This window comes from Uloborus diversus, chromosome 5 (assembly GCF_026930045.1).
Source record: "Uloborus diversus isolate 005 chromosome 5, Udiv.v.3.1, whole genome shotgun sequence".
Taxonomy (NCBI): domain Eukaryota; kingdom Metazoa; phylum Arthropoda; class Arachnida; order Araneae; family Uloboridae; genus Uloborus; species Uloborus diversus.
In genome coordinates this window covers 180,462,795-180,486,280 of record NC_072735.1, presented here as the reverse complement: position 1 = coordinate 180,486,280, position 23,486 = coordinate 180,462,795, and the positions used below count along the sequence as shown (strand labels likewise).

General features: G+C 31.3%; 1 protein-coding gene across 1 annotated transcript in view; it reads left to right on the top strand.

Annotated features, from left to right (window-relative positions):
• LOC129222712 (uncharacterized) overlaps nucleotides 1-23,486 on the top strand; it is a 39,233-nt gene that overhangs the window by 6,748 nt on the left and 8,999 nt on the right. Inside the window, exons 3-6 of the mRNA XM_054857244.1 lie at nucleotides 2,575-2,648; nucleotides 6,542-6,605; nucleotides 20,261-20,365; nucleotides 20,843-20,908. Of these exons, the coding sequence (XP_054713219.1) occupies nucleotides 2,575-2,648; nucleotides 6,542-6,605; nucleotides 20,261-20,365; nucleotides 20,843-20,908 (309 nt within the window). The remainder of the gene's footprint in view (nucleotides 1-2,574; nucleotides 2,649-6,541; nucleotides 6,606-20,260; nucleotides 20,366-20,842; nucleotides 20,909-23,486) is intronic.

The window sequence follows — 23,486 nt, the reverse complement described above, 5'->3', positions numbered from 1 at the left end:
TTTATATCTAATATTTCATTTCACATTTCTATCAATTTTAAGTTATTTCAAGTTATTTAGCATTAGCTGTTTTACTCATTTTTCTTCTGTTAGCTACAGTAGAAGACCATTATTATGCCGACCTGTATAACGCAATTCTCTATAAACCGCACAACTTTTCAGAAGTAAACAATAGGTTTTTAAGTTTAAAATATCCCTTTGTTTTGCCTTGCTAACATAAAAATTGTTAGGAAAATTGAATTTTGAAACAAGTTTTTCGTTTTCCCAGCTTAATTCAAAGCTTTTAAATTGAAAATTAGTACTCATAGTAAACAGAAAATACCAGATGACTCCTGAAAATGCAGCTGTTATGCAAGCCATGAAGCTAGCAGAAGTGCAGGATTTTGATTGTGAAACATATTTATTTGTGAATAACAAATTTTAATATTGGTGCTTTAATACTCATTGCAGAAAAAACTCATTCTGAAGTGCTAATATATAGATATATTCTGAATATTAGTTTCGAAATTTGTGAAATGATTTATATAACGCAAAAGCTCTGGTCCCGAGGTGTGCGTTATAACGGTCTTCTACTGTACTTTTGTAGTTGATTTATAAATGAGTAAAAAACAAAATTCTGAGAAAACGATCAATTTCTGAGATTTTTTGCAGGACCTACACACAAAATAAGTACATATTTGGAAATATAGACAAAATCCTACAAAATGACACTTTTCCCATCAAGATAGTCAAATTTTACAGCGAGCTACAAGCTTTGAAACATTGGACACAGATTTGAAATGGTGCCAAAGTTTTCAATCGACATTTTCGAAAAGAACCGTATGAGTTACAATTGGGAAAATCTACCAAAAACTGACCCATGTCACTAGCATTTAGATGATACAACAACAATCATATTGGGTTCAAGTTCAGCAGAAATTCAGGTTTTTGTTTGAAACATTGTAAAAATCTGCATTCGTTAAAAAAGGAAAACCATCAAAGAGTCGCATTTTTCAGTTTCAAATTTTCTGTTCCATGTAAGCATGTTGCTTTCTTTAGTTCAGAAAATGATATTTTTATATCAAAATAATAGCTTTAACATTTTATTCAGTGAAAAAACACATGAGATGACAATAAGTAGAAGCAAAAGAAGCATTACTTTCCCGTGCTTTTCACAAAGGATAATAAAAAAATTACATTAACATCTATGAGTACATTTAATCAATCTTCAAAATTTACAATAGATGCTGAAATTTCTCGCCAACACACCTAATACATGCCCTTGCCTTTTTGCGAATGGAAACAACTGTTGCTCTGAATGAAATTTCATTTCTTAGTTTTACTACTGCTCTACAGGGCCAGATTTAGGGGAGGGCAGGCGGGACTACTGCTCCGGGACCTCCACAACAAAGGGGCCCCCCACAATAAAATTTTTACAAAATATCCTAAATGAAAAAATAAGCTGCAGGAACTTCAGGATGTATTTACTATCAAAATGCTGATGGAAGATATTGGATATATACATATATATAAAAATATTCGGATATATATCAAAGTATCGGATATTTTCGAAAATATGATGATCTTTTTGAATCCTGATTAGGGGCCTCCACTCCTTCGTTGCTCCAGGGCCTCCACACTTCTAAATCCGGCCCTGCTGCTCTATCAAGCCACTTGCGCAATTCCTGAAAACTGGCTACTTCTGTTTTGTGTACCTCTTGTTGTAAGAATCCCCAAGGAATCTTGATGGGAAAAGTATCATTTTGTAGGATTTTATGCTTTTTCCAAATATGTATTTATTTTGTGTGTAGGTCCTACAAAAATCTCAGAAATTGATGGTTTTCTCAGAATTTTGTTTTTTACTCATTTTCCTTTTATCTACCATAACTCGGTTACGATTGAGGATCGGACACGATAATGGGTGGTTCTATGCTCTGCTTGACCCTTCTATCACCCCCTTACCTATGGCAGATTCGATCGAACTCGCCCTGTATATCGCCTGATAAAAAATCAGCAAGCTCCGAAACATCTAATTATTTTCCTAAATGAAAATGTCGAGTATAAGGTGAATAAACACAAAAAAAACTTTATATTCACGGGTTGACCCTAATGAATGAATTATCTTCTGTAAAACAAATTACTATTTCAACAAACTTTTCCTTCTATTTTTAAGTCGAACCGCACCATGCTGCGGCCACTCGTTGGTGAGATAAAATCCCTTTACCTACCAGTTTGTTGGTGCTCTCAGCTTCAATCAGATGATATCTGCTTCCAGCTCAGTTATTCACTCTTCTATACTGATGAGCTCTAATAGGAACAAAACTGCAGTCTCTGGATATGATAACCGGACTGTTTAGTATATTGCATGTAGTTCTGCCTTAGACCTTGCTTAGGGGTAGTAACTTACTGTTATTTTTTCATTACTTTCAAGAAAAAAATATTTTTGCTCACTCTCCAAACTTAATTTGCTAAAGAGTATCCTTGCTTGTATAAATATTCTTGAATCACTTCTGTTGGTATAATAGGTCTTTATTGTCAAAAACAACATTTTTTGCTTTCTTTGCTGTCATTACTAACTATAAGTTTTAATTTTAGATTCATAATGTGCTTGTGTACAACAATGACGATGAATGCCTTCTCCCCATTATTTCTATCATCTTGGATCATCGGTGAGCATTTTTGATTTATTGACCTTGAATCATTTTGCAAGAAAAAATTCCAAAGCATTAGCTAAACCAATCTGCAGCTCACTCAATATTTATGAGCAAAATGATTTATACTGACCTTGATAAAAACTAAGAAATGTAAAATTTATTGATCAAAAGATTTGGATAGAGTTTTAAAGCAGTTGTTTAAACAATAGTTTTAGAAAAAAAATGAAGCATTTAATTATAACATCAATAAGTCTTGTAGATTAAAATGTTTCATTTTGATTGTAATTGAAGATTTCCAACATATCTAGAAGTACTTTTCCTGCTGTTTGGCTAATTTCAGGAAGCAGTTTGGCTATTTTCCTAAAATTTCACATGGGAATCCTATTAGAATATCCTGTTTGAAGTACATTAAACCCTTGTTATATCTCTCTTGTCGTCCGGAGGTAACAAAAATTGTGATTTATCCGCAAACGTAATATTTCCAAGTTACCAAATGTAGCGATATAAATTAACATAGTGACATGTGTACCTAATTTATTTTCATCTCAGGACAGTTTTCTTAATAAAAACATAAGGAAATTAGCTTACTAACTTCTTTTTAAAGGCGGCAAGAGGGGGAAACCCCTCCCCCCCACACCCACACTTTTTATGGTTCATCCCCCCTCCCCAATTTAGGAACAAAAACTAGAAATTATTTTTAAAAAAAGCAGAAATGTCAAAATTTTGAGAGCATAGTTACAGTATACTCCCGATTATCCGCGTGCAGATTATCCCGTTTGCGGATTATCCGTGCATCATTTCGGAATCACACTTTTCTATCGATAACATCATTGACGAAGTCAAAGAAATCGAAGGTTTCGAATCAGTTGACGCTGAAAATGTCGAAGAATGGTTTAAATACGACGAATGTGAATCAGGATTTCAGTGTCTAACTGACGAAAATATAATTGAACTTGTTACTGAATCAAACGCAATTGATGATAGCGAAAACAAAGATAAAGAAAATGAAGAAAATACAATTTCACATTCTACTGCTCTACAATCTGTAGAACATTTATTGGATTACATGAGTGAAAGAAGTTACGATTACGGAGAAATAATTGCAGTAAGAAAAATTCGTACGGACATACGCAACAATTTAAACAAAGAAAACAAATGTATCAACGATTTTTTTTTATTTTTAAGCGATACATTTCGAAGAAAAGTTCCTGGTTTGTGTGAGTATATACATAGTTTTTTCTAATTTCCCGTTAAATAGTTACCCTGCATATTCCTTAAATGATTTTTCGGATTATCCGTGTTTTTCCATTATCCGTGCTACGCCGCCCGTTGATTAACATGTATAATCGGGAGTATACTGTATTTATTTTACTTAGTATATCTGTTTATGAAGCATCATTTAGCACAAGCAATAACTTTTAGTTAATGTATTCATTGTTTCAATGTTAGTAAATCAATTGTTTCACTTAAAAAGCCATACTTGCTTAATGAAATGATTACCAAGTGTTTGTAACATCTCAAAATACTTTGGGGTAAATAATGTAAGTCTAATTTTGTCTAAATCTTTCTTCTGGGACGGTTATTGTGTGCATAATTCATCAAAATCTTGAGAAAAACGTGAATTAAGTTGTTAGATTTACATCAATTACTTAGGGTTCATACACGTCATGGAAATCCTGGAAAGTCATGGGAAAAAAAATTCAGACCTGGAAAAGTCATGAAAAATTCATATGTTCATTAAAAGTCTTGGAAATTTATTTAAAGTCATTGAAAAATGTCTTGGGAAGTTAGAAAATAACAATAGCTAAAAGAGCGTTAGAAATATTGAGTGATTTAGTAATATTGCATGCAAATTGAACAATCTCAAAAACAAATCCGAGTTTTGGAATCCAATTTCATCTGCTTCTGAAACAGCCACTCGCCTAGTTTCGTAATGTAATTTTGCTACTAAAGCATCACTAATTTTGAATTCACCATCATTTTCAGCACTTCTTATATTTTATATTCTGTAGTAATAGTCATGCATTTTCTTGACTTTGCCACGCCCCCTCAAAAAGTGCAGTCAAATTGCATTAGAGTTTGTTTCAACTACTTGCGAAAAATTTATTATTAATTTCATCAGAGTTAATCTCAATATGTTGAAGGCTTTAGAAATTGAAGACTTTAGTCAGGCAATAGAACATGGAAATAGGGGAATTATAATATTCTAAAACAGTGATGCCCAATATACAGCCTGCAAAACTGATCCTTGTGGCCAGCTGAAATATCTGGTTTAGAAAAATTAATTTACTGAAAAATGTGGCTTTACTTTAATGAACAAATATAGTCAAGTTACATGGGTAATAGGGAAGTTTTCGATTTTTCAATTTTATTTTTATATGATAGAGTAACATGTATGAACATCATAGGTGAAAAAAATTTTGCGATACGATAAGTAGTTTTTTTAAAATTAATTTTTAAAGTTCAAGCACTTGTGACGTCAAATGGCATAGGAAGTGACGTCATGCGCTCTTCCGGTAGGGGAGAAGCCGAAGGTTACGCATTCGACTTCGAAGACGAAACGTAAAAGGCTTATCTCCTCGCATTTAACTCCTCACGTTTCTGGAACATTAAACCTCTCATCCTCTCGAAAATATTCGAATATCTCATTGATATTATTTGAGGAAGATTATTAGATTGTACTTTAACGAATCCGGCCTCCATAGTGTGTTCGAAAGGATTATTGAATTTCTAAAAAATAAAAATATCAGCGCGCTCAAAATGTCCCTAGCGAAAACAAGGGATCTTTGTCGGAAGGCTGCCCATTCGCGCCCTGTTGACGTAGGCTAGTGACGTTGCAGAAGCGCGCACTTTTGCGCGTGGATTTTTAAAAATTCATTAAAAATCAACCACGGTGTTTTAAAATTCGGCGATGGCGAATTTTTTAGTTTTGAGGGTCAATTAACAATATCCAATAGCCAAAATATGAACATTTAATAGGTTGCAACTTCCCTATTTATGCACTACTGACACCAAAGGGCTATGTTTTTATGGAGTGAATTTATTATTGGAAACTTAGTAATGACAACTCATTCAATTTTTGTCTCATTATTACTACTCTGCCTTATTTATTAAATATTTATTAGACATTTAACAGCAGTGTATTACATTTCACTATATTTTTACTTTCCTTGAATTTATATGCTAAAGACAAAGAATAATTTCTTAGTTTCTGCAATGTGCACCGATATTTTTTCATTCACAAGTAAGCGCTCCAGTGAGGTAGTGGTATTCTTGTAAAAGTTTTTCTAAAGCCCATTTCCGAAAATTAGTAAGTTTGACATTAAATGGTACTATTCTCTTTGTGTAATAAGGTCATGAAAATTTTTATTAAAGTCATGAAAAAGTTTTGGAAAAGTCATGGAATTTTTTTATATAAATTGAGTACGAACCCTGTACCACCCATCTGCTCTCAAAACCTACCCCAGCAAAATTTTGTACTTTTTTTTTTTCTCTTTTTATTTTGCTGTCACTAAAAACCCTGGCTTTTAGCTGTCTTTTTTTCTTTTTTTTTTTGCCCCCTCCCCCCTTTTTAGCCCCAATCGCCGCCTCTGCTTTTGACCCATGCGATAACTGCTGTTGAAGCTATGAATGCTGTTTAAACAAGACAAGGCTATTCTTGTACAGTTTTTAATAAATTTATTTAAAACTTTTAAGCTGATTTAATTAATTTAAACTTTCTTCTTGACTTTGGTTGAAAAGAAAAGGAAAAATGTTTTGTACATTTATCAAATGTTCAACTGCAACATATTATATAAATATTGTCATATATATATATATATATATATATATATATATATATATATATATATATATATATATATATATGTATATACGTTTTGTAATTGGTATGATGTTTCCTCTAACAGACACATTCGTCCTAAAGAAGAAGAATGGGTCGAAGCAACTAAAGTAGAAGACTTGGATTGCGAGGTTTGAATATTTAACTATCTTATTCAGATTTTGTATCACATTAATGTAAGGGGAATGTGGCCCAAAGTGAAAGAATGAAGATAACATATTTTTTCCAAAAGGGAATAAAATTTGTTCTAAAAATTACAGTACAGTAAAGAAAGAACAATATATTTTACATATAAAAGTTTGCATTGATGCATTTTTTATTATTTTCTGTAAATTTACCTCCAAAAAAAGGTCACTTCTTTTTTTTTTCATGAGGCAAAATGAAATTAAAATTTTTCTGATGAAATATTTTCTATTTAATTGTTAAAGATATTTTTGATAAAATAAATGAATATATACAAGAATAAATGAAAAGGAAATGAACCAATCAACAAATAAATAAGTAAATAAGTCAGTAAATTGAAAAAAAAAAAAAAAACAGTAACATAATAAAGGAATAAGAAAATAAGTAAATTAAGAGAATTATTAAATGAATGAATGTAAATGAAATAATTAATAAATGAATTCATAAGCGATTTTAGAAAAGAATGAATGAGTAAACGAAAGAACTATTTCACTTTGCCCACATGCGCTTGACTAACTGTACAAGGCATTAAAATTACAAATAAGCTTAATATTAAACAAATAAATACAGTGAAGCACCGTTTATATGTTTCTCTTTTATACAATTTTATCAATTATACGTTTTTTTAAATTGATTCCTGCAGAGTCTATACATAATAACCTATACCTATTATAGGTTTTTCCATTTGTACACTTTTTCAAACAGTCCCTTCAAAAACGTATAATCGGTGCTTCACTGTACTTAAATACTGTACTGAATATTAGTAGGTCTCAATTAATATTACTAGATAGGTGGCGCTAAAAGTAGAGAAATTATTTCACCATTTCACTGCCCCCACTATTTCCCTTTGCCCTACTTTCCCCTACTTCAGTGGTGTCCAACCTTTGACCTGAGGGCCATATATGGTTTTCAAAGCCGATCCATGTGAGATGTTATGTTCAATGTTATGCAGGATTTGTGATTTTTTTTTTAATTACTAGGAAGCTCTGCCCCCCTGCTCGCTAACGCTCACCAACCCCTGAAGATTGCTTTGCAACCTTATTTGATTTGCAGAGGTTTATAAATTGTCAATTAGAAAGAAACAGAATAAAAACTCATTATATATGCTACTTCTTTGGATCAAAAAGCACCCTTTCTCCGAGTTTCAAAATAACTTGTACCAACTTGCAGAGCCGTAAGGGCTAAGGGGCTCCTGAGCATTGCAAAACTGCAGTTTTACGTTTGAAAAGTCGCTTTCATATTCGTGCTCTAGTAATATATATTAATATATTTTGCACTTTAGCTCGGGGCTTGAATTGAGTTGAGCCTAAGATTTGCGGTTAAAATCGAAACCCTTAAAGTTTTTGAATAAGAAATAAGAAACAAGCGAATCGAAAAGACGTAACTATGGCAACGCCAAATAAAACAGCATTAATTTTAATGGAGATGAGATTATTTGAACTTGATTTTTAACGGCTTGAATTTTTTTTTTTTTCCTCTAGAGATAGAAGCTAAGATTTTTGACCATAGGTCGAGTTTGATCTGGAGTAGGAAAAGCCGCTCTTTTCAGTGGTGTCAAAAAGAAAACTGTGGGACAATTCCTTCGCTTTTTACAGATAGATTTAATAAAGAAAGTAGTGCCTAAATTTTAGCTAAGCCTAAAAAAGTTTGAGATAAAAATGCAAATAACTCCCGCCGTATTTAAGTTAGAGCATTGGAACAAATTTCATAGAATGCAGAAAATTCTACCCTTTCCAATAAATATGTACAAGTAATTTTTCACCCCATTAATAGGCAATTTATCCGAAATTTGAGCTGAAATTAATTACAAAAAAACTAATTTAAAGTAAAAAATAAAATAAAACCCCAGGTGCACATCCCGAGGCTCGAAGTAATTTTGTAGGAAATTTCAAGGCTGTAGGTGCTATGAGGTCTCCTGGACGCAGGTCTGCCACAGACTTCCTTCCAGAATTTCTTTGAAACCTTACTTTTATTTACTATAAGAAGGGGAATAAAATCAGAAAAGTTGGATTTTTTTAAATTTAAATCAGATTTTTAAATTTTTTTTTTTAATGTTCAAAAATTTGTTGATATTAACTACTTTACAGTTACAAACAAAATATATTTCATTCAATAGATGAATCCATTCAGCTTACTTTTAAAATTAAGATCAGTTCTCTAACTATTCAATGAATTTTTAGCATTTATAAATACATTAAATGTATGGATAAGATGTGATTTTGTTTTAATCTTTGCTTAAAGATCATTCCATCATTGTGTACACTTTTAATGTAAAATATGATGAACAATTACGTTTCTTAACTGCAAATTTTTGTTTTGTTCTGAACTGTAATATGCAAGAATGGTGACTGGTATACTGCAAGAATGAAAATTTGTTGCACCCACAGAGAGGGATCTATGTAGTTCTGTCTGTTGTAGTTAAGATAGTATAATACAGTGTAGTTAAATTTAGAGCAATACATTCTAGAAATGCAAGATGAATTTATAAAAATAAAATCAACTGAATTTTACTCATGATTTTGTTAAAAAATCACTTGATTTAAATCAATGACTTTTTTAAAAAAATCACTTGATCTAAATCATGATTTTAATCATGATTTAAATCAAACTGATTGAAATCAACCCTGATTTTACGAAACAAAAAATATGATGAAACCATCCAAAAGTACTGATCATCTTCATTTGTTGTTATGGATGATTGTTGCCAATTTAAAACCAAGTAGTCATAAAATTGGTTTTTTAAAAGCAGATGGAAAGTTTGTATCAATAAAATAAGAATGTAGTAATGATGACAGCAATTTTTGGTTAGGAATTTGCTTTCGTTTTCCTTGCTTCCCATGTTATCTAGAAAAAAATTAAACAATATAATTGAATTTTATAATTTTTCTGGCCAGCAATTAAAATAAGGTTGGGCACCATTGATGCACACATATAGTGTCAACTTCTTTTTTGTCACACATTCTATCCTTCTTTTACATTTTTTAATTTCTTGATAGTGAGAAGTAACTTTCACGTTTGTGGAAAAAGAAATTAATGAGCAGAATTGTAAAAAAATGTTATATTTGTTTATTCATGTTGCAATAAAACTTTAGTATGGTTGTCATTTAGTGACCAACCAGACGACTTATTTCAACGAAAATAATTGCTGTGGCATTTAATTCACCTGATCTAGTGTGGTTTCTTTCGCAATTTTGTTTATCATGTCTAAATACGTGTTCATTTAGAGCATATTTTAAGTGTTTTTAGTGCATCTTTGCATGTATATTTTAATGAATTTCTAGCGCATATAATCCAGGCTCTAGCAAGAAATAATCAAAATACTAATGACATCAAAGTTCCTTTAAAAAGATATTGAAACACAAGAGATTTTAATTTGAAATCAATGGAAACAGGAAGCGTCTTTGCTTTCAAATTTTTAATCTGTTTTCACATCTAATGGCTCTAATTTTGCAGTTTTATTTTGCTCTTTAAGTTTCATTACGGGGGTAAAAAAAAACTAGTGTACATAGTGAGAACTTAACCTTTTTATTATGGAAAACATATGAGGTTAAAATGTTCCCTGTAAATGCACACTATGCAAAATTGCCCCATTACTCAGCTCATTTGGGCCCCTTTCCTAATGAAGCCTACGCCCCATTTGTACAGTGTCATCTCTTTAAAGCGAAAAATATTTCTTGCTTTCATAAGCATTACAAATAGAACTGTGTATATAGACACATTATGTTTTGTTTTGGGCAGGAAATGTTTATATCCAAAAAAAAAAAGTTGGAAATTTTTCACTTCCATGGGGCAAAGTGAAAAATAAAATATTTTTCTCAAGCAATATTTTCTGTCTGATTATTAAAAATACTAAGATTAAATGAATGACTAGTTAAAATAATGAATGAATAAATGAATTGACAGGGAAACAATAAAAAATTAATAATTAAAAATTAAAAAAGTAAATTAATTGCTTAGTATATTATAATTAACTAGAAAGTCGCCCGTCATGTTATGACGGGTGAAAATTTACTTCTACATTTGAATGCAGCTAATACCTGTTTGATGATATTTTGGTAGTTTTAAGTTTTAACCCCAACTCCAGTAGATAGTGATCATTGTACTATGATATTTTTTTCCCTTTTATTGCCTTTAAAAAGAAGAAAAAAATGAGAAAGTGTTGGATGAACAGTATCTTACTAAAAAAGATTAAATACAGAAATAACAGGCATCGCAGCGTTCCTATATTCCTATATTTTCCTATATTTCTGAAAAAGTTCCTATAATTCCTATATTTTCCTATATTTTCAGTTTCCGATTCCTTTTTTTTTTTTAACTTTTCCCCTCGACTTTTGGCTACCGCCTTTTCCGCGATCCACGTGCAGCCGCCATTTTATCTTTCCTACTGTGCAGGGCGGGGTCCCAAATGGTTCGCTTTTCCCGCCAAAGTCCGTGTTTTATGGTAAAGTCCGCTTTAGACTTTTAACATTATGGTCTGATTAGTTCGCTTTTATATTGTTTTTACTTAAATATCAGATTTTAAAAGTTTTTCATTTCGTTAAAAGTTACTGTTCTCCCAAGCACGCCGCCGCAGCGCGTGTTAAACAAAGTTCGTACGCCCATGAAAAACCTTGAAAAGTTCTTGGGGGGGGGGGAAAAAGGTCACACACACACATTTTCTAGTGTTTGAAAACCTTGAAAAAGTATAAAAAGTTTCTTTATTGCTTGAATTTATTTATTGTTTGGATTGTGCTTGTAATTCTTTTAAAAATATTTCATTAGTGCAATTTTCTGAACATATATATTCGATATGAATTATCGCGAAAAATTGCTTTCGTGTTTGAGGTTTCAATCCTTTTGCATCTTGTTAATATTTTGATTCTTTTTACAATCCGAAGTGATTTTGACATGTGCTTACCTTAGCTTAGCTTATTTTTCGTTTAATTTCAATAATTAATGAAGGAATTATTTTGGAAACCATGGCAACATTGAACTTACTCGGCTCGGACGCGGAAAAATGCTTCTCGCTTTTGAAATTTCAATCCTTTTGCATCTTGTAAATATGTTGATGTTTTCCACAATTAGAAGTTATTTTAGTATATGCTACTTTAGTTTAGCTTATTTTTCGTTTGATTTTAATAATTAACGAAGGAAATATTTTGGAAACCATAACAATAACATTGAGCTTATTCGGACTTCGCGGAAAATTGCATCTCGCGTTTGAAATTTCAATCCTTTTTCATCTTGTGAACATTTTGATGTTTTGACAATTGGAAGTTATTTTGACATATGTTTTTATAGATTAGCTTATTTTTCGTTTAATTTCAATAATAAATGAAGGAATTATTTTGGAAGCCATGGCAACATTGAACTTACTCGGATTTCGCGGAAAAATGCTTCTCGCGTTGGAAATTTCAATCCTTTTGCATCTTGTAAATATTTTGATGTTTTCCACAATTGGAAGTTATTTTGACATATGCTACCTTAGTTTAGCTTATTTTTCGTTTAATTTCAATAATTAACGAAGGAAATATTTTGAAAACAATAACAACATTGAGCTTATTCGGACTTCGCGGAAAATAATTTCAATCCTTTTGCATCTTGTAAACATTTGGATGTTTTTGACAATCGGAAGTTATTTTGACATATACTACTTTAGATTAGCTTATTTTTCGTTTAATTTCAATAATTAACGAAGGAATTATTTTGGAAGCCATGGCAACATTGAACTTAATCGGATTTCGCGGAAAAATGCTTTTCGCGTTGGAAATTTCAATCCTTTTGCATCTTGTAAATATTTTGATGTTTTCCACAATTGGAAGTTATTTTGACATATGCTATCTTAGTTTAGCTTATTTTTCGTTTAATTTCAATAATCAACGAAGGAAATATTTTGAAAACAATAACAACATTGAGCTTATTCGGACTTCGCGGAAAATAATTTCAATCCTTTTGCATCTTGTAACATTTAGATGTTTTTGACAATTGGAAGTTATTTTGACATATACTACTTTAGATTAGCTTATTTTTCATTTAATTTCAATAATTAACGTAGGAATTATTTTGGAAACCATGGTAACATTGAACTTACTCGGACTTCGCGGAAAATTTCTTTTAATGTTTGAAATTTCAATCTTTTTGAATCATGTAAATATTAAAATATTTTGCCCAATCGAATGTTATTTTCCCATATTCCAACTTAGATTAGCATGTTTTAGGTTTAATTTAGTAGAAAATAAATAAATTTATTTTATGGGAAGCATGCCAACATTGAACTTGGTTCGTGAAAATTTGCTTCTCTGAGCTTTCAATCGTTTTGCATCTTATAAATATTTTTATATTTATGGCAATTAGAAGTTATTTTGACATGCTACGTCAGATTAACTCGATTAAATTTTTACTTAAATAACTAAAAAATTAATATTTTTTGTGTTGTTTAATTCAAGCTTATTTAGTTTTCCAAACATAATTTTGATTATCATTAGCTTATTTTCGGTTATTACTGTTTTTTTGTGTGGGAGGGGGAGGGGTATTAAATTTAAACAATTGAGCACATAACATTTTAAAGTAGTGTCTGTATATGAAACAAAGTTGAATTATGTAATTATATGAAGTTGAATTTGTACATAATTTCATTGTCATGATGCCTGCTGCTGTTGTTGTCGTGTGCCAAGTAGGCTGGCAATTTGAGGTGCACTGCTTCACTTTTCCAACTGTAGAGTAATTTGGTGTGAAGTCCGACTTCTACAGTACACACATGCCATAAGGACCCGTTTATAGGGGACAAGGACAGGAGAGAGAAAGTACGTCCATGCCCGAGCCGGGATTCGAACCTGGACCTTCCTATCGCAGTCAGACTTCTCTGACCACTAGACAAGGCAGGCGGCATGATGCCTGCTAAAGGGGGGAATTTGTCCCCCCCCCATAAAAGTTCAAAGCACTCACGGCCCTGCAATCATGGATTTTTTTTTTTAATGTAAGCTTTATGATTCTTGAAAATATAGTTTGAATATGAAAATTGCAAAACTATGCCTCATGTGATCTGCTTCTCTTTGTGATTGAGAATTTCAGACATTTTTAGGGAAACTTTTAATACAGTAGATCTGTTTGGTGTGTGATGGATTCATATCGGTGGAGAAGGGATATAAATGCTATTAAAGAAGAATTACAATACAGAAAAACACAAAAATAATTTTAAACTATAGAAAGATGAAGCACAGCTTCATCTATCTTTCAGTGAGACTACCAGCATCCCTGATTCAATTCAAAATGTATCATTACGCCCATTTAGTTTTATGGAGGCTGCCTTAAGTGCTGCGCTAAGTGCCTCCCCCCCCCCCTCCCATCCAAATGTTTGTGTAAATAATATTATTCAATGGATAAAAAGATCAGTTGTGCAGAAGGTGATAAAGGAATTGTATCATTAAAAATCAGTATTATGGTTAATTAACAAATTATTTTCAGGGATTTAGCAGCAGGCAGCTAATTTGCCTTTTGATGCTTCCTTGTATTTAAATGAATGGTCCTCTCAAGATCCTCTTTTTAATCTTAACTGGTCCTCTTTAGTCCTCGTTTTGATTGAAATTGGTCCTCTTTTACCCTTTTCTAAAACTAAAATGTGTTGGGAGCCCTGCATTAGTTTCTAGAAAAGTGAAATTTTATCTGCACAATTGCATTCGATCCTCATTGATTTGGAGGCTTTGGTATGAACTTAAAGAAACGGTTTTGATTACTAAAATGCAGTTTCCTAACGACTTCTCATTTATTTATTTTGAAGTAATTTAAAAACCTATTTTAACTTAAATTTTCCAAAATGCATGTTTTTGTAAACAAGTGCAAGGTTCTATTTATTAATTTTTTTTATGAAAGTAGTAAAAACTAACCTCCCCCCTCACTTTTTGTACTTTAAAACTTTGGGACAGTTGTGGCCACCAAGTTTTTTAGGTCTGGATTATTTTGCTTTAATGACCAAATATTTCTAAATCAAATATATATTTTACTGGGAAATCGTGGATTTCAACTATGATCGAATTTGGTACTGAAAAGTCAGGATTTTCAGGGGGGGGGGGAAATGGTCAAAAAGTATCATATCAGAGATTTTTCTGAAAAAAAAACACAGTATACATTTAAATTTTTAATTTGCATACATTTAAATTTTTACCTGAACACTTTTTTCTAGAAAAGAAAAGGAAATTCACAATAATTTCTTTTTCACAAAAATAAAGAAAATTCACAAAAAATATTTTGCTTTTTCGCATAACGGGGACTTAAAAAATGAAACCTGGATTGACCCCTGATATTACTGTGACATGTGACTTTGATTTCAGCATAGCACATGTTTAAACAACTTATAAAACTTTAAGTTTGGCTTTTACTGCATTTTCAAGTGATAACATAAATTAGAACACAACTTCACGAATTTCATTCTACTGTACAGCTTGCCCATTGCAGTATCGGATCATGCAAAATCTTTCATTAAAAATTAGATTAGTGACACAACTATTTGAAGAAAGATTTGTGTTCATCTACAAAAAGTTTGGTCTATTTTTTTTTATTTTTAAAGAAGTATGCCTTAAGGACCTTTAATCTTCAGAATTTTCGATTTTCTGGAAAAAATATATGTTATGCATAATTTTATTCTGAACAATTTGATACCTTATTTATTATCATACGCCAAAAACTTTTCGAGTTATTGCAAAAATGCGTAAACTTTCCCCATAGAGATTTATGTTAACAGCAGCTGTTAAAGCCTCTTTTTCTCAGGTGTCGATTTCTTCGGTTTTCTCGTTTTGCGCGCATGATATTTCAGAAAGTTTCTTAGATATATCCGTAAAACTTTTCATGCATGTTTGTCTGATACATCTTAACGATCTGAACCTGAATTTCAACCAAAAAAATTAAAGTTAATATTTAAAAATAAATATTCTTTTACCCAAAATTTTGGAAAATTTTGATATTAACTTACCAAATTTCAAAAAAAAAAAAAATAAATAAATAAATAATTAAAAAAAAAAAATTTAGGTTCAGGTCATAAATTTAAACCAGATAAACATACATTAAAAGTTTTACGGACATATATAAGAAACTTTCTGAGATATCATGCGCGCAAAACGAGTAAACCGAAGAAACCGGCACCTGAGAAAAAGAGGCTTAAACAGCTACTGTTAACATAATTCTCTATGGGGAAAGTTTAGGCATTTTTACAATAACTCGAAGAGTTTTTGGCGTATAGTAATAAATAAGGTATCAAATTGTTCAGAATTAAGCTGTGCATAACATATATTTTTTCCCGAAAATTGAAAATTTTGAAGTTTAAAGGTCCTTAGACCCCTCAATATGTTTAGTACAAATTACAGTTTTACGCTCTTTTACTGTTTGTAAAATTGATTTTGTGTGTATTTTTAGACTTATTTATGCGTATGTATTGCACTTATGTCAGGTAGTGTAATTACATGTTTTTAATCGAATAGTATTATTGCATTTTGAAAAAAAAAATGTCATACTGGCGAGCTTTGTTATTGAAATTCCTGTATATCCTTTTTTTTTCCTCAAAACATTCCTATATTATTTCGAAAAATTCCTACATTGTTTGCAGAAAATTCCTATATTTTCCATCGAATTCCTATATTTTTTTCAGAAAATTCCTATATTTTCCTATATTTTTGTTGGCAAATGTCACTTCTATCCCTGAAATAAGCTCTATCAGAAATTCATTCACACTAGAAACTACGACGATTTATTAACCTACAAGACTTATAGAAATAGAATAAATAAGGAAATTAAAAGAGTGAAAAGGTGGTTCTATTGCGATTTATTTTCCGTTGATAAATCAACTAAAGCTATATGGAATAATTTAAAGAAAATTAATGTCAAAGTTAAGGGAATGGAACAGTGTGATATTGGAGATTTAAACAATGGCGATGTAATTGTTGTGAATGATGCAGATAAGGCCGAGCTCTTGAATAATTATTTTCTTAATATAACTGATAATTTAATCAATGCTAATGATACTCATGTTTCTAATGATCTTTCATTCCAAGGGTATTTAAAAAATTTGGAGTCAGTGCCTAACTCCTTTTATCTTTATGAAATTACTACTGCTGAGATATATATGACAATTAATAAATTGAATGCTTCAAAAAGTGCAGGTCATGATGGAATACACCCTAGAGTGATAAAATACATTAATAATGAGATTTCTCCTGTACTTACTATATTATTTAATAATGTTTTTTCTGAGTTTAATATACCTAATAATTTAAAAATTTGTAAAGTTGTTCCCATTTTCAAAAAAAAAGGTAACCCTAAGGATATTAAAAATTATATACCAATTTCTATTGCTTGCACATTTACTAAAATTCTTGAGAAATTAATTTATACAAGGATTTGGAACTACTTTTATAATAACAAGTTATTATTTAATAACCAGTATGGTTTCACTAAAAATAAATCAACAGAAGCAGCTATAGTTCGAGCAATTGATTATATTCAGAAAGAGATTGATATTTAAAAAAAATATTGTACTTGGTTTTTTCCTAGATCTCACAAAAGCTTTTGACGTTATTGATCACAATATTTTGCTGCACAAATTAAAGTTTTATGGTATAAGAGGGGAGCCATTTAAATTGTTCCAGAGTTATTTAAGAAATAGAAAACAATATGTTTATATTAAAAATACAAAATCGAAATTACTTACTGTTACTCATGGTGTTCCTCAAGGATCAATTTTGGGCCCACTGTTATTTATTATTTTTCTAAACGACATTTTCTATATTGCAAATAGCTCATTAATACTGTCTTATGCTGATGACACATCTGTTTTTATAGGAGAAAAAGATGTAGTTTCCTTATATAATAAATGTCAGGTAATTTTAGAGCAAGTCATGACATGGTTTTTAACCAATAAATTATTTATTAATTATGAAAAAACTAATTACACTGTTTTTCATTGGAAAAATAAAATAATTGACAATTTTGAACTAAAATTGATTGGAAAAACTTATCAACATGTTGAGAATATAAATTTTTTGGGGGTAAATCTTCAAAATAACTTACGGTGGGACAATCACATTGAGTTTGTCTCAAAAAAGATATCTCGTAATTTAGGTTTAATTAATTTTGTGTCTAATTTCCTTCCTGTTGATGTTCTGTTTATTTTATATTTTTCTTTGATATATTCAGTTCTCAATTATGGTGTTCTTGCTTGGGGCCAAACAACTAAAAATAATCTAAATAGAATAAATATTTTATTAAAAAGATTTCACAGAATAATTAATAGAGATAATATTGTGGGTAACAGTAATAGGAGCTTTTTAAAGACCGTGGAACAAATTTATAAATATAATGTTGGTATTTTTATGCATGATTTAGTAACAAATGGTTTGAATTCAGAAATAGTAACAATCCGTGAATTGGTTCATAACTACCCCACTAGAAACCGTGAAAATATTGTACCTATAAACGCAAAAACAAATCTATTGTTTAATGGCATTAACTCCTACGGACCAAGATTGTGGAACACCTTACCCAATTGTTTAAAAACCATTAATAATCAAAATTTGTTTAAGAATAGGCTAAAAAATTTTATACTCAATTCTACTGCAGTCAATTTAGGATAAAGCAGCATATTCGTAATAGTATGCCTCGGTTCTGTTATAAAATTAGACGTACTTTAATTGAATTACTTGTGTTGTGTTTATGTGTTCTTTGTATGATTATGCATTTATTTTTTGTTAATTTTATATTATGTTATAAACTGGCTCTAAATTAAGCTCTTCTCTGAGTGGTGGGAGCTAGTCAGGCTATTGTATAGCCTTTACTCCCATCTACTCAATCAGGGATTCTCAATTCGACTGAGAGAAATATATTTCTGTTTGTAATTTCTTTTTATTTTATATGTGAAATGCATATTTGTAAAATATATATATGTGTGTGTGTATATGTGTATATATATGTATATATATATGTGTGTATATATATGTATATATATATGTATGTATATATATGTATATATATATGTGTGTGTGTATATATATATGTATATATATTTCCCTGATTGAAATAAATTGAATTGAATTGAATTGAATTGTTGACCATTTTTACATTTCTTCATTCTCCTGAAATGACAGTCTTACCCGTAAATAAGTTAAGTGATCGGATTGAGTTCAGCCTTGTCACAATAAAGTTTTTCCCTGGCATGTTCAACTCTACCAAACCATATTATCAAATTATCATGCCATGGCATGAGTTTCATTGTTGAAACACGCGGGTTACTCTATACTCTATCATCGGCTATTATTTATAAGAAGATAAGTGAGTGAATAAAATAGTGAGTGAGTAAGAAAATAAGTGATTGGATGAACAAACAAGCGAGTTTTTAAGTGAAGGAATGCAAATGAATAAATTAGTAAGTGACTACATAAGTGATTTAATGAATAATTGAATAAGTAAATGAAATGAACCATTTCACTTTGCCAAATCCACTTTGCTCTGATGCACTTAACGAATTGGACAAAACATTTAAAATTGAAATAAGCTTCATATTAACTAAACAGTGCTCTGACTATTAGTGGGTCTCAGTTGATATTAAAAAATTTAATTTCAAAAAGTTATTCATTTTATAAAACCAAAAACAATTTTTGACTTAAAAGAAAATGTTACAATATGATTATCAATTTTTAAAAATTACTTATACAATCATCATCAAAGAAAAATTTTTCCTGACTGGAGTAGCCTAAGTGTGTTTCTACATAGTGAAAATATTACCTGATAGATGATGCTAAAAACAGAGTTCTTAGCATCAAACTTATTTCACCATTTCACATTGCTCTGCGATTTCACTTTACCCCACATTCCCCCACATAAAAATTTCTGATGGCATAAAGCAGGAAAAAGAACTATCTGTAAACCTTAAAGCTAATTTTCTCAAAGTTATTCCTCTCTCTCTCTCATAGCATCCTTATTCTCTAAGCCAGGGGTTTTGAAACGGTGAGTTGCGACCCCCAGGGGGTCGCCGGATGTGTCCAGGTGGGTCGCGAGATGTAGAAGAAAAGTTTAAAGAAAATTAATTCATTACAAGATTATAAAATCAGTAAGGTTTACTACTGTCTCTTATTGTAAAATAATTCAAAAGATTAAAATTCATGTTTATTTTACTAGTTGCTTGTGTTTCTAAGGATAAATCTTAACCGTTTGTGTAGTGTTTAGTTATTGTTTTAGGGATTTAGACACAGTTAAAAACTTTGGGGGGTCGCTAAAATACTTAGTCTAAAAAGGGGTCGCAATGTCTAAAAGTTTGAGAACCCCTGCTCTAAGCTCTTGAATTTGTTTCACTACAGTTCTGCTATTAAAAAAAAAGAGAGGTCTATCTATATACGTACCTCCTCATTGTATGCATTACAAATTAAAATAAATGTGAGTTTATTTTAAAACAAGTTCATAAACTAGATGGCATTCCACTTATTTGTGAAGTAAAAACAATTTATGTTTTAGTTGTTTTTAAAAGCTTAAAGTTACTTTTGATTAGTGTTTTTGATGTTGAGAAGTTTTTTTTCTGCACCAAGCTTTGAGGTTAAAAGTTTTTTCTCTCAATGACCCTATTTAGTAATTAGATTTATTTATCTAGAAACGCAAAGAGGAAGCCCTAAGGATGAAAGCGGCAGCTGAACGCCAGAAAAATCTCGATGAGTTCAAGAAAGACAAAGCATACAGGGAAGCTTTGGCTGCTGAAGTAAGTTGATTTGATAGTTTTTGAATAATTCAATAGCTTTTTCTCACAATCAACTCATCAATACCTAAGAACTTTGATGGTAATATAAAGCCATAGATAACAATAATTGAATTATACGTGAAGGAAAAAAATGTTGGTTAAAATGAAGTATTTTCTATTTTTGAAAAATAAGAAACAAGGCTTATGTTTTCATCAAATACTGTGCTTATAGTTTTCCCAGGCATATTAACCCGTTTTTAAACCGTGTTTCGTCTATTGGTGCAACATAAAAGTGATAGTGGTATGTTACAGAATTTAATTAAATGCATTTAGGCCTTACATTATTGAAAATATTTAATTTTAAACTATTAGCCTTAGTATTTTTATATGGGGAGGGGGGTATTCTTGTATATATTATACTTTCCCCAATGAGATATTAACCAATGTTATTTATTTTTATTTTAAGATTTCAATAATGATAATTTGCCATGTTTTTAGGTGAAGGCCAAAATTAAAGCAGATCAAGAAAGCCGAAAACAGCAAGCTTTCTGCCGCCAGCCTGTGGTGAGAAATCTGACTTGTTATTTAATTGTTGTCCCTTTTATGTGGGTTGATTTTTTTTAATTCAATTTATGTGGGATATTGATTTAAACTTGATTTTTAGCAATGATATTTGATTTTTATTTTTTCTATGTAGAATATTATACTGCGCTGCATATGCTATGTGCCAAGGGCGCCCGTACGCAAAATTTTGAGGGGGGGGGAGACTCAAAAATTTTCCCCATGGTTTAGCGGAATATTTTCCCCATGGACCCCCCCCATTTCAGTATATATTAGAAATATTAAAATTTCACATTTTTATAAACTTATTCTTTAAAGGCTGGAAAACAAATTTTTATAAATTTTTGCAAAGAAAAAAGCACTAAAAGCAAGGAAGTTCTCATTTTAAGGGGGGCTTGAGGCCCCCCCCCTTGTTCCCTATATGGGCGCCCTTGCTATGTGCATGAACTGTGCGTTGGAGTGACAAAAATATATACATATATATTAGTTACCTCGAATGTGACGATTGATCTTTCTGCTTTCCAATGAAGTAAACATGGAAATTTTGGTAGTATTTTTGAGGTTATCAAATGTGGTTTAATATGTTTTTATAATGGCATTAAAGATTTTTTCAATTCTTCTTAGTTTAATAGTACGTTTTGGCTTCTTTGTTTTTTTTTTTTTTTTTGTTTTTTTTTTTTGTCTTCAACCCTGCATGAAGTAATTCTTGTCTGGAGTTAGACTTATTAGGGACCCATTTCCCTAATGAGGCCAAAAGCCAAAGCTCCTTTCTTTGCTAACACTGTTGAAAAATATAATTAAAACTTAAATTTTCACTTTATTTTCATTTATTTATTTTTATTTATTTTTTTTATTTTTTTGAACCACTGGATGACTACACCCAAACTGGAGCCAATTAAATCATAAATGAATGATGAACTTTCAGGTGGCCTTATATGGCGAACTTACCTCATATAATACAGATACACTAGGACAGTGGTTGGAAAAACTACATTTTTTTTGTAGCGAACTACAACTACAACTACTTTGTTACAAATGTAGTTAACTACAACTACAACTACTTTTTTCAAAATGTAGCAACTACAAACTACTTTTGAAATGTAGTCGCTAATTCGCTACTTTCCAAAAAATAAGTAAATAAGGAGGGGTTGTCCCTCAAAAAAAGAAAATCAATTTTTCATGTCGCATACACTGTTGTATTTTTCCTCTTGCGTCAAAACAATCGTGAAAAAACTTTCATATAATTTGCACAACGGCAATCCGTGCTGACTTGCACCTGAAAGTGTAAAACAGTACTTGTATGCTAGGACAAATCGGGGGGGGGGGAGGGGAGGACTGTTTAGAAACTTGAAATTTCTGTTGATAAAACGTTGCCCTGTACCCAACACCCCACATGTACCACAAGAACATTTATTCAAATTAAAAAACATTTCGATACGTCTAGAGATGAAAACAGTCGGAAAAAAACGGAAAATTTCCGAAAAAAACGGAAAAAAAAACCGTTTTTTTCCGAAGGAAGAAATTTCCACTTCGGAAAAATTGAAAAAAAAAAAAAAGAATTTTTTCAACTTTTCAAGGTTTTGATTGGACTTTTCAGCAAAAAGTGATTAGAAATTTCTCACGATTAAACTCTGATGCAATTTCCTCCCCCCTCCCGTTTTATGTTAAATGCTGTCGAACGTTAATGCAAGTTGTTGTATGACACTATAATTTGCATATAGATCAAAAAATGTTTAAAAATACTTTTTACAAAAAAGCTTAAAAATTAACCTTAGTGAAGAATTAATTTTCCTTCTTCAAAAAACAAACAAGCATAACTTTAATCACAAAACTATGTTTCTGCTGACTGCGAACCAAATGTACAAGGTTCGGCAAAAAAAAAACGGGCAAGCCGGGGGGGGGGGGGGGGGCTCTAATATTTTTCCCATGGAAACCGACTTTAGTACAGATTAGAGCTTATAAAATTTAACATTTTTGATAACTAATTCATTAATGGTTGGAGAAAAAAAGTTTTTACTTTTTCACAAAGAAAAAAGGATTAAAAGGAAGGAAGTTCTCATTTCCAAAGGGGGGGACTTGAGCCCCCCCCCATATGGGCGCCTATGGTGTCTTCAGACCAAATCCTATGGTTCTGAGGGAAATGAACCGGTTGAACGGTAAAGGTTATCTCTTCCAGAGTGGACTTGCGGGCCCGTCGCAAACGTTTCTGGCATTTTTATAGAGTAACACGAATGCCTGAATTTTTGGAGCTTGCAAAACTTCTGTTAGAGCTGTTTTTTCCCCTAGTCGCACTTATCGGTTACAAATTCCCTCAAACGACTGCTCTCGTGGAAACCCGAGGATTTCATTGAACTTACTTTTGAATGACCTGACGATTAACTGAAATGTTCACTGTTCGTTTTTATACACTTTCCGGACATCGACTATCATTTCCAAGCCACTTGAAACGGCATGCCGTTTCAAATACTGTTTGTCGAGGCACAACAAACAAACGAGCTGTCGTTCTACTTGGTTAAACAACTTAAAATAGCAGGTATTTCGCTTAAAATTGTAAGAAAACCGAAAAACAATTAAACTAGGT